At 44.9% G+C, this 12,912-nt stretch overlaps 1 protein-coding gene across 1 annotated transcript in view; it reads right to left on the bottom strand.

The window, feature by feature from the left end:
• The window catches only part of MINDY4 (MINDY lysine 48 deubiquitinase 4), a 132,858-nt gene that overhangs the window by 58,022 nt on the left and 61,924 nt on the right, over positions 1-12,912 (bottom strand). Inside the window, exon 6 of the mRNA XM_023186026.2 lies at positions 5,996-6,054. Coding sequence (XP_023041794.1) covers positions 5,996-6,054 — 59 coding nt within the window. The remainder of the gene's footprint in view (positions 1-5,995; positions 6,055-12,912) is intronic.

Raw genomic sequence — 12,912 nt, 5'->3', positions numbered from 1 at the left:
AAGCCATTCAGTTTTATAAGGGAAGCAGAGCATAAAAGCTCGGAAAACTTGCAATAGAAAAGAAATGTAATAGAAAAGAAAACCCCATTTTCTGAGGAGAAATTCAAGTTGGCTGCAGAAATTTGCATAAGTAGCCAGAAGCCAAATGTTAATCCCCAAGACAATGGGGAAAATGTCTCCAGGGCATGTCAGAGGTCTTCATGGCAGGCTCTCTCATCACAGATCCAGAGGCCTAGGAGGAAAAAACGGCTTCATGGGCTGGGCCCAGGGTCCCTGTGCTTTGTACAGCCTGAGGACTTTGTGCCCTATGTCCCAGCCACTCTAGTGATAAATAAAAGGGGCCAATGTACAGCTCAGGCTGTGGCTTCAAAGGGTGCAAGGCCCAACCTTTGGCAGCTACCATGTGGTGTTGAGCTTGCAGGTGCACAGAAGTCAAGAATTGAGGTTTGGGAACCTCTGCCTAGATTTCAGAGGATGTATGGAAACACCTGGATGTCCAGGCAGAAGTTTGCTACAGGGGCGGGGCCCTCGCAGAGAACCTCTGCTAGGGCAGTGCAGAAAGGAAATGTGGGGGTGGAGGTCCCACAAATAATCCCTACGGGGCACCACCTAGTGGAGCTGTGAGAAGAGGGCTACTGTCCTCCAGACCACAGAATGGTAGATTCACCAACAGCTTGTACCATGTGCCTGGAAAAGCCACAGACACTCAACACTAGCCCATGAAAACAACTGGAAGGGAGGCTGTACCCTGCAAAGCCACAGGGGCAGAGCTGCCCAAGACCATGGGAACCCACCTCTTGCATCAGCATGACCTAGATGTGAGACATGGAGTCAAAGGAGATAACTTTGGAGCTTTAAGATTTGACTGCCCTGCTGGATTCTGGACTTGCATAGGGCCTGTGGCCCATTTGTTTTGGCCAATTTCTCCCATTTGGAACAGCTGCATTTACACAGTGCCTGTACCCCCACTGTATCTAGGAAGTAACTAACTTGCTTTTGATTTTACTGGCTCATAGGTGGAAGGGACTTGCCTTGTCTCAGATGAGACTTTAAACTGTGGATTTTTAAGTTAATGCTGAAATGAGTTAAGACTTTGGAGAACTGTTGGGAAGGCACGATTGGTTTTGAAATGTGAAGACATGAGATTTGGGAGGGGCCAGGGGCAGAATGATATGGCTTGGCTCTGTATCCCCATCCAAATCTCATCTTGTAGCTCCCATAATTCCCATGTGTTGTGGGAGGGACACTGTGGGAGATAATCAAATCATGGAGGTGGGTCTTTCCTGTGCTGGTCTCCTGATAGTGAATAAGTCTCATGACATCTGATGGCTTTTAAAAACAGGAGTTTGCCTACACAGGCTCTCTCTTTGCCTGCCACCATCCACGCAAGATGTGACTTGCTCCTCCTTGCCTTCCACCATGATTGTGAGGCTTCCCCAGCAACGTGGAACTCTGAGTTCTCTATTAAACTTCTTTCCTTTGTAAATTGCCCAGTCTCAGATATACTTTTATCAACAGCATGAAAATGGACTAATACAGCTTCTTAGTTAGGGTCTCTGAAAAGCTACCCTATGACCATGGTCTTACATAAATAACCTAAAACAAAGACCAGATGTCTACCCAGCAACAAGAATGGGACTTAAAAACATGGTCGTGAGTAGAGAAAGTAAGAAACCAAATGAGATATATAACACAATGCTATCTATGTCAAGTAAAAATGATGCACACAAAACATTATAGATTTTGCAAGAGCATACACAAGAAAAAGATACAGATTAAGCATAAGAGAATTGTTGCATATGGGAAAGGAAAGTAATAAGAGTATAAGGGGTAGGGCTAAAGATAAATAAGGAAAGAAAGTTAGGAGGGAGAAAGGGAAGGAGAGCGGGAAATATAAAAGGTGGGGAAGGGGGCCAGGCACAGTGGCTCATGCCTGTAATCCCAACACTTTGGGAGGCTGAGGTGGATGGATCACCTGAGGTCAGGAGTTCAAGAGCGGCCTGGCCAACATGGCGAAACCCCATCTCTACAAAAATACAAAAATTAGCCAGGCATGGTGGCATGGGCCTGTAATCCCAGCTACTCAGGAGGCTGAGGCAGGAGAATCACTTGAACCCAGGAAGCAGAGGGCGGAGGGTGCAGTAAGGTGAGATTACACCACTGCACTCCAGCCTGGGCAACAGAGCAAGACTCCATCTCAAAAAAAAAAAAAAAAAAAAAAAAGGTAGGAAGGAAGAAAGGGAAGAAGACTGATAGGCAGGCTTTGCAAAGACTAACACTGAGAATGTTCTCTGGAGGAAAAGAGATGTGTGATTAATTCCACCTTAGACATCTGAGGCCCCAAACAAAGGGGCAGGATAACTTGAGTGATTCCAGATTACTGGAGGACTGTCCCTGAAGGGTTTCTTGCAATGCCTTGAGCCAGATTGTTTCCTGGAGGCACAAAGTGATAGTATTTAAGACCATTTAGAGGTTTCTATTTAATCCGAGGTTGTCAGGGAGGGAGCCAGGCCTGAAACATGCTCTGCCTGGGTCCCATGAAGAAAATATGGGAATGAAGGCTGGGGGCCCAGGAAAAGCAGACCCGATGGAGCATAGGCCAGAGTGAGCCCCTTGGAAAAGGCAAACTCCTTTGGCTTCTACAGGGAGAAATTGCCCTGAATGCAGGGAGTTGGTTCAGGACCATACAGCAGGCCTCGAGCCCAGATGTGGTGGGAACACCATGCAAGGGAAAAACAAAACACTCCAGAACGACATGTTGGCCAGGCAGACAATTTGTAATGTAAATGTCAGTGGTTTGAGAATGCTATTTTTAAGGTCCTGGTTTAAATGTCTGACTGAAAAGCAGCAAAGGATTTTGTTTCCCATACCATTCTACGTGCTTTTTGTAGGATGTATGTATGTATGTATGTATAAAGTAATTGGGTTTTATTTCAATAGGGAGTCAAAGATACCAAGGGGAATGATGTTCATAGGAAGATTCCATAGGGAGAATGGTCCGCATAGGTTTTTTCTGGGAACCTGTGTAGAACTTCCTACTGACCACAAGATATCTTCTGGAAGTGCCCCAACACCAGAAACTCAGAACCCTTCCTGGCTCCAGTTTCAATAAAAGATTCCATCTCTTCTTTACCCTTCTACAAGAGCCCCAGGCTAAAACCTCTACCCTCTCTCACCCACCATGCCAGTCCAGACTCTAGATCACTCTGCCTCCAAAATGTCTCATATTCTGCCCCCCTGTTGCCTTTCTCTCTCCACTGTCACAGGAATATGCCCTTATGTTTCTATTTGCTCAGCCAGAGCATTCTTGAGCAGCCATGATGTACTAGGGATGATGTAGGACACACAGGTCAGAGATGACTAAGGCCCCACCCCTTCATTCAAGCAGCTCCCTGACAAGGGAGAGACAGAGCCCCCTGAAAAATTACAGCATAACCCAGTAAGTGCTGAAAAAGGGACTAGTGCAAGGGTTTTCAGAGCAGAGAGGGAGGCAATTAATTCTGCCATAAATGCTCAGGGAAACTTCCCATAAGAGGTGATATTCGGGCAGGTACTGAAATACCCACTGGATTTCCCAGGTAACAGGGGTCTCATTACCTCTTCTCTGGACTACGCCAAGAGCCCCTCACCAGTATCCCAATATCTAAGCTTGTACCCCTAAAGTCTATTCTACACCTAAGTCCAGATATATTCCCCAAATGCACAGCCCTAGATATCTCACTAGCACAGAATCTCTGCCCAATGACTTGCTGTACAGCTCTTAAGCACAGCACTCAAAATCATCTTGCCCAGCCCAGCCTTCACTCCAGCCTCATCTCACACTGACCCCCATACCCTCCCCGACAGGGCTGTTACCTCTAGCCAATCGTTCTCACACATACACCAGGCTTTTGCCTATACGGCTCCTTCCACATCTCTATTTGGCAAGACCTTGACCATTCTTCAGAGTCCAGACTAAATACCTACACAGTATGGAAGCTTCCAGAACTGATATGGTTTGGCTGTGTCCCCACCCAAATCTCATCTTGAATTGTAGTTCCCATCATCCCCACGTGTCGTGGGAGGGACCTGACGGGAGGTAATTGAATCATGGAAGCGGTTACCCTCATGCTATTCTCGTAATAGTGAGTTCTCATGAGATCTGATGGTTTATAAGGGGATTTCCCCCCTTTTGCTGGGGACTTCTCCTTCCTGCCGCCATGTGGAGGACATGTTTGCTTCCCCTTCTGCCATGATTGTAAGTTTCCTGAGGCCTCTCCAGCCATGCTGAACTGTGAGTCAATTAAACCTCTTTCCTTTATAAATTACTCAGCTTCAAGTATGTCTTTACTAGCAGCATGAGAACAGACTAATACAGAAACCCATCACAGAACTTGGCTTATTAAAGCAGTTAAGCACTGCTGGGCATCTGCTTCATGTGTTGCTATGGGAAGATACCTCTCTTCCTTTGTCCTACCTACCCCACCCTCCAAAAAGGCAAGGCCACCTTTTATTCACCTTGGTCTGCATTCTACAGAGCCTTGCATATGCCCTGGCAGGTAATTGCTGACAAGAGTTTACTGAATTGAACCAAAGTAAAATGAACTGGGGTGGAGAAGGAGTGCTGTTCCTCTAACCATATTTGATTTTTGTTTCTGAATTGCTCAACTCCCAACACCCTGGCCCCCACAAGACTTCTCCTTCCTTTCTTCTCTTTCATGAACTCCCTCCATGACTGGGTTCCATGGTCTCCTATCCTTCACCTTCTTCTCCTTTCCCAAATCATTAGCTGAGCCATTAGCAAAGAGGAGTCGGCCTCCCTCCAGAAAACATATACACACACACTTCAAACAGCTGCTTCTGAGAATTGCTAACAGCCTTCCTTCCAGTAGAAGCTCTCTGGGTTCTGAAGACCAGGAACTGCTTTGCTTGTGTCCAAACACAAGCAGCTTTCACTGCAAAATCTTAAAGTGCAGTGGTACATAAAAAGGGTTTGGATGCCAGCACCTCCTGACTCCATGCTGTACTCTGCACAGCCTTGCACAGAAGTCTACCCCATCTGGGGAGTTCTGAGGATCTGCTGCTTCTGGGATGAGTTATGCAGAGTAAACAAACCCCCACCTCCACCTCCACAGCTCAGAGGCCTGTACCTTTCTTTCAACTTCATCAAAGCAAACTGTCAGACTACACGTCTCACACAAGGGAGTTCTAAATAGGGGCACTGCTTTCTTCCTTCAGTTTAAAAGGGAGAGTTCAAAAGGGAGAAGAAGAGCATGTGAACAGCTCTTGTCTGCCCAAATGTTACAATAGGTAAATTGTTGGCTCCAGAAGAGGAGCAAATGTTGGCAGCACTCAAGCCTCATCCTCTCACGGTCAATCGTTGGTCTCAACATCCTCAATCTCTAGCTGCTTCTGCAAAACCCTGCCAACACATCAGTCTTTGGAGAGTAGGCAATTACAGAAACAGAAAGAAAAAAGTTTGCTTCAAAACTAAAGAGTGGAAGGAAACGTGCTCTATCTTGATCTCAGAGAGCAGTTACACAGATGTACACAGAAGTGAAGATGCAGACCAGAGCACTTAAGGTTGTACACTTAATGCCTTCACTGTTTGTGTCTTATGCCTCCACAATACACTGATAAACTTTTTAAAAGAATGGGCCTTCCCAGACAGAGCTATACTGATACTCTGAATGAGAACTGTTTTCTGGAGACCTCAGTTAACTTACTAAGGCCATTACTGAATGGCCCTAAAAAAAAATACCAAAGAGCTTCTCTGGCCCCACAGTGTAGATCCAGGATTGACTGGTCTTCTTAAAAGGATGTCCCCAGGAGAGAAGGGCAAGAAGTAGAAGACATCAATCAGAGAGAGAGTAGTCTGCTCTGCTCACTTGACTGGACCCACTTGCTGAGGTCAGGTGGAAGGAAAGGGGCCCCCCACCACCCATCTCCCAGACAGAGCCAATGAGGACCCCTTGGGCCCTGATGGGCACAGCACAGAGGCACCCGCTGCACCTACCGAGCCGTAGGGCACCCAGTTCATCATCCACCTTGTCAGATGTCAGCAACTGATTTTTCCTAGAAAATAGAAAATATCAATGTACCAGAGGAGACGGACAGAGAAATGCAAACGGCAGAGAAGACTGTTAAGAGCAATGGACAGGCATTCAGGAGACAGGTCTCTCTAGTCTTGGCCTTGCCTCTGTGTGCCTTGAATACTCCCCCTCTCTCAGCCATAGGTTCCACATGGGATGGGACCAAATAGCCTCCATGATGCTTGTCGATTCTGTGTTCTCACAAAGAGACTCATACACCAGCCAATACAGGATGGTCAGCTCTGTAGGTTGGCATTTACCAAGCACTGCAGGTAGGCTATCTCGCCAATTTCACTGCAATACTTTTGGGAAACACACACACGCACAAACAAATCGAGTTCTTGTCATCATTGCCCAGAATCCGTTCATCTCATCTCCATGATTTTTGTTTGTTTGTTTCCTCTCTCCTAGCTTTCTGGTAAAGCCATCAGCAGCTATTTATAAGAAACCTCTGAAATGTACCAAGGTGTTTAAAGGAACCCTCCCGTATCTTCCTGTTACTTAAAACATTGCCCTGTGATTCTGATTTGTAAATTCAGGTATGTACACACAGAGCTTTCTTTTTTTTTTTTTTTTTTTTTTTTTTTTTTTTTTTTTTTTTTTTTTGAGATGGTGTCTTGCTCTGTCGCCCGAGCTGGAGTGCAGTGGCCAGATCTCAGCTCACTGCAAGCTCCGCCTCCCGGGTTTACGCCATTCTCCTGCCTCAGCCTCCCGAGTAGCTGGGACTACAGGCGCCCGCCACCTCGCCCGGCTAGTTTTTTGTATTTTTAGTAGAGACGGGGTTTCACCGTGTTAGCCAGGATGGTCTCGATCTCCTGACCTCGTGATCCGCCCGTCTCGGCCTCCCAAAGTGCTGCAGAGCTTTCTTAAAAGGGTCCACCTTTTAAGGGTGGAACCTTTAAGGGAGCATTTTCTAAAGTTCCCTTTAGATTTTTCTGTTCTCTAGCACGCATCGATCTGAACTAAAGTAAAATCATTTCTAAACAGAAAGTATTAAAAATAACAGTATTACATCACTCTCTGAAACCCCATTTACTATGTTAAAAAATGACAGCTCTTTTGAGCGTGGCATTGAAATATATTTTCCTCCAACATCCTTGCAGGGTAAGATATGATTGAAGTAACAATCGTAATCTTGCACTGGTGTACTCTATTGAATTGGTTTCCTCCTGAAGATGTATGAAGGGGCGTGAATGGAAGACCTCAGAGGACACACAGTACCAGATCCCTGAGTACACACTTCTTCAGACTCTGGGTTTCTTTCACCGGTGCTAGAACACAGAACTCCCTCACCCTTCCTCCCAGGCAGTCCTCATCCTCCACGTGTCCTCCTCGACTCAGTCAAGTCATTTGCCTTAATTCAAAACCACAAAACCCCTCTGCCCAACACCACCAGGATTCTACAGGCATTCTTGTGGGGACTTGTGGAAGAATGAGCTGGAAAGAGGAGTTAAGGCATAGAGAGGTGGTTAGAGGGGTGTGGAAGGGGCAATCAACACTGAGGTTGTGTCAGAGCACCCCCACCCATGAAGAACTGCACTCTCATCAGGAGCCTCTTCCAGTCACACTCCTCCCACCTCCGCCTGCTCTGCAACAAAGGGCTGAGGACCTGAGTTCTACCCTGCCTATCCCATGTGTCACTGCTTCATCTGGAGATGAAGGCAAGGCATCCTCCCCTTGCTGTGCTTCAGTGTCCCTTTCTGAAAATCAAGGACCAAGGCATTGGTACTAAGCCTCTAAAATCCCCCTTGAATGATTTCAAGCAGGGAACAGCAGCAGCAAAGACATCTTTCCAACATCCTGCATTCAATAACATCTCTCTTGAACCCCCACCTCTGCTCTCTGCCTCTTCATCTCTCACCTAGATTATTTTAATAGGCTCCTAACTGGTTTCCTGACCCTTAGTGTCACCCATCCTTGGCCCCCAAAATTTTCACATGGCTGCCAAAGTCATCTTCCTAGAAAGCAAATCTGACCACAACACTGAAGCCTGGCTGAAATTCTTCAAAGAGTCCCCATCATCACCATCAATAATAACAATAATCACATGTATTAAAATAACAGCAAGAATACCAATACATTCCTAAAGGCTCCTTGACTGTTCCACACACTGTGCTAAATGCTTTGCAAGCCTCAAAAGTCATCTACTTCTCAGAAAAGCTTTATGAAGCACTTATTTCACTCAGTCTCAAAGACATTTAGTAATTTTCCTAGGGTTACACAGCAAGTAAGTGGCAGCACAGGCATTTAAACCCAGGCGGTAACTCCAAAGACAATGGCAATAACTACATTTACTGCTTCCTTATAAAAATAAAATCCAGGCCCATTAGGGTATCCTGCAAGGCTCTCCATGACCCGGCCACCTACTGCCCAGCCTCATCTCACTCTGGGCCATCACATTCCACCCGCATTTCCTCTATGCTGAATGTCTCAGTTCATGCCTCTATATCTTTTCATAAGCTGCTCATTCCATCTAGAATACTCTGGCAAACAAACTCACACTAATCCTCTAAAGCTCAAGTGGAACATCAGCTTCTTCTCAACTCCAAAGAACACATTCATTCATTTACTCACTCACTCACCCAGCACATGTGAGGCTATCTGGCAGGCCTATCTATCTCACTGCCCAGAAGAAACACATTACACAGATATGTAAAATGAACAGACATTAAATGCAATGTCGCGTGGTGTGGTAGGCTGAATAACGGCCCTCAATTATATCCACATCCTAATCCCTGGAACTTCCTTGTGAATGTTACTTTACATGGCAAAAGGGATTCTGCAAATGAGAATAAGTGAAGGATCTTTAGATGAGGAAATTATCCTGTATTACCCAAATGGGACCAACGTAATTACAAGGATCCTTATCATAAAGAGGTAAAGAGAGATTTGACACAGAAGAAGAGAAGGCGATGTGAACATGGAAACAGAGATTGGAGTGATCTCCTTTGCAGACAGGAAGGAGCTACAAGCCAAGGAATCCAGGTGGGTACTAGAAGGTGAAAAGGGCAAGGAAACAAATTCTCCCCTGGATCCTCAAGAAACAACCAGCCCTGCCAACACCTTGACTTTGGCCCAGTGGAACTTCAGCCCTCCAGAACTATGAGATAATAAATTCATGTTGTTTGAGGTCACTTAGTTTGTGGTAATTTGTTATGGCAGCAATGGTAAACTAACACACGTGGTAAGAGTTACAAGCAAGGAAGAAGAAAGGACTGCAGGATTATCTTGGTCTCCTCCGGATCTCAGGTGTCCAGCCTATAGCCAGTGCTCCATAAATGGGTGCTCAGTGCCAGATGATTCTCACAGAAGCCAGGTGGCTTACACGAGGTCACATGACTTAGAAGTGCCAGAGTCAGGATTCAAACCCAGGCTGCTGGTTTCAAATGCTCTCCTCTGCTCTTGCCTCGATTTTCCACATCCTTCCCCTGCTCAGAAACTTCCATGGCTTCCTGCAGACTATAGGACAAGGGCCAAATCTCCCAAGTGGTTCCCTTGGCTCCTGAAGGTAGGCAGGTGGCCACGAGCCTGCTGAGATGGTGGGAATCATGTTCCCACTGGGTAGGGTACAGCTTGGCCTCTCTCTCTGGTCACAGGACTTCCACCCAGAGGGCCATCCATCAGCTACAAGAGCCCAGCTCAGATGCTTTGTGCTGGGTTCCCATAGATCTCATCACCAGAGACTTCAATTATGCTTCCATGTAGAGAATGTGCTTATTGTTCCTTTCATGTGTCTCTTTGTGGCATAAGCTTTACAAAGTTTAAAAGGTCAATTTAAAAACATGTTCTTCCCTTTGAGTGAAACTATTCTGAACAACAATGACAAAAAGATAAATCAAGGGATTCAAAACACTTTTTCAAAGTGTGATTGTTCAGATAATCCAGAGACATGTGTCAAAGTATGCAACTAATAAATCCATGGGGGCCAACTGGTAAAACTCCGCTCACCCCTCTGCTAAGGCCTCCACCTCCCACCACAGCTCTTCTCATGCCCCTCCCCCCGCCCAGGGAGAGGCACGAGCCAGGTCACTGCTGGTGTTCTGGGCTCCAAGGGACCAGGACTCAATCTCTGAATACCTGAATCCTTGGCTTAGTGAAGAGTCACTCTCACATAATAACAGAGAAGAAGCCAGGTGTGGTGGCTCATGCCTATAGTCCCAGCATTCTGGGAGGCGGAGACAGAGGCGGGAGGATCCCTTGAGGCCAGCCTGGGCAACATATCAAGACCCTCTCTCTACAAAAAATAAAAAAATTAGTTGAGTGCGGTGTCATGCACCTGTAGTCCCAGCTACTCGGCAGGCTGAGGTGGGAGGATTGCTGGAGCCCAGGAGTTTAAGGTTGTAATAAGCTATGATCATGCAAGCTGCTACTCCTAAAAAATAAAAATAAAAAAATAAAAAAAAAAAAACTGAGAAGAGGAGATGCTTACTCCTCTGTGTTTGTTACTAGATTCTTGGCTAAATTAGTTATGGGTTCTAAAAGAAAGGCATCTCATGAAAATAAAGACACTGATCACTTACTGCTATGGTTTGAATATCTGACCCCTCTAAAACTCAAGTTGAAATTAAATCCCCAATGTGGCAGTATTGAGAGGTGGGGCATTCAGGAGATGATTGGGTCATGAGTGCTTTGCTCTCATGAATGGATTAATGGGTTCATAAATTAACAAGTTGTTATGGGAGTGGGATTGGTGGCTTTCTAAGAAGAGGAAGACAGACCTGAATTGGCACACTCAGCCTCCCCATCGTGTGATTCCTCGAGCTACCTCAGCACTCTGCAGAGGGCCCCCACCAGCAAGAAGGCCCTCACTAGATGTGACCTCCCATCTTCAGACTTTCCAACCTCCAGAATTGTAGTACACAAATTTTGTTTCCTTATAAACTACTCAGTTTCAGGTACTCTGTTATATGCTACAGAAAATAGACTAAGACATTTGCTATATATTTGACGAAATATCAGAACCCAGTGTCAATGGAGTTCAAATTGACCCCATTCATATGACACAAGAATCTAGAATACAAGAAATTAACATAAATTTTTCCGAAGTCAGTGATACCCCAGCACACCTAACCAAAGTAACGTAAAATAATCTGACAGAGCACTTCTGCAAACCAGTTCACACAAAATTCCCTGGAAGAGAGAGGTTTTTTGTTTTTTTATTTGTTTTATAAGTCCTACTAAAATGTGCTCAAAATAATAAACTCTTAAGCACATGAGAAACGATGTACCATGAGTGAAAGCCAACAGACACAGCAAATAGGACTCCCAAAGACTCAAGATGGAGCAACAATCTTAGAGAGGCTGTAAATTAGAAAGATTAGAGAAACGTTTTAAAAACAGGAATGGAAATCATAAGAAAAGACCTAGACATTGTGAAAAAAAAAAGAATGGGCAGCTCTGAAGAGTAAATGTAGTCATTGAAATAATGGGCATATAACAATGGTGATAGATAATACATTAAATATTTTTAAAAATTCATGAATCTGCTACTGAAAGAGGAAGGAATAAAGGACAAGAAGGAAGAAGCTGCGGGGAGTGCAAGGAAAAGAGAGAGAAGATGGACAAGCTCTTCTCTACAGAATACCGTCAATGAATGTAGAAGGAATTATAAAATTAGAAAATCATCATTTTATACACTCCAATTTAATCATTTATATGGGAAAGGGTCATCAGTAGATGCCAATACAACTGGATGGAAGGTTTTTGAGGAACAGGGTATTCATATGGTCTGAAAGTTTCAGATTACTTATTAATTGCCAAAAGGAAAGTTTTACAATGATAGAGAGAGTGACATACACCACCTTAACAGAGTGATCCAAATTAGCATCATCAAAATAAAACAAGCTGGCATTAATGTGGTCCTGATGTGATGTAACAGGAAATACACAACATCACTTCTGTATTGTCCTTCCCCCCCAAAAAATGCTTAATACAAACCAAGTAATGAAACAAGACAACAAATGTAGAATATGGGTGTTCTTAGGAAAACAAGCCCATTCTCTTCATTAAAAACTAAAACTGAGGTTAAAATAGACTAGAGGTTCAGTGCAGTGGCTAACACCTGTAATCCCAACACTTTGGGAGGCCAAGGTGGGCAGACTGCTCGAGCCCGGAAGTTGGACAACAGTCTGGGCAACATAGTGATACCCCATCTCTGCAAAAAAAAAGAAAAAAAATCAAAAATTAGCCAAGTGTGGTGGTGCATGCCTGTAGTCCTAGCTGCTGGGGAGGCTTGAGGTAGGAGGATCACTTGAGGCTGGGAAGCCAAGACTGCAGTGAGCTGTGATCGATCATGCCACTGCACTCCAGCCTAGGCAAGAATGAAACCTTGTCTGAAATAAATAAATAAATAAATAAATAAATAAATATTAGACAGGCATGTCAACCAAGAGAATGGGCAAACCTTGAATGGATCCTGGATTGAAAAAAAAAAAAGCCTAAAAGAGTACCTCGGGAACACTTGAGAGAGATGTGATTATGGGCTACATGTCAGATAATGTTATTGAATCTATATGAAATTTATTGGGCCAGGTACACTGGTTCATATCTGTAATCCCAACGCTTTAGGAGGCTGAGGCAGGAGGATCACTTGAGCCCAGGAGTTTGAGAGCAGCCTGGGCAACATGGCAAAACCCTGTCTCTACTAAAAATACAAAAATTAGCCAGGCTTGGTGGTATGAGCCTGTAGTTCCATCTACAGGACTATGGGAGGATCCCTTGAATCTGGGAGATGGAGGTGACAGTGAGCCAAGATCACACCACTGCACTCCAGTCTGGGTGTGAGAGCAGCAAGATTAAAGAGAGAGAGAGAGAGAGAGAGAGAGAGAGAGAGAGAGAGAGA

The sequence above is a fragment of the Piliocolobus tephrosceles genome, chromosome 8 (assembly GCF_002776525.5).
Source record: "Piliocolobus tephrosceles isolate RC106 chromosome 8, ASM277652v3, whole genome shotgun sequence".
NCBI lineage: Eukaryota > Metazoa > Chordata > Mammalia > Primates > Cercopithecidae > Piliocolobus > Piliocolobus tephrosceles.
The sequence above is the reverse complement of the archived record's forward strand: the minus strand, read 5'-3'. Positions and strand labels throughout refer to the sequence as shown.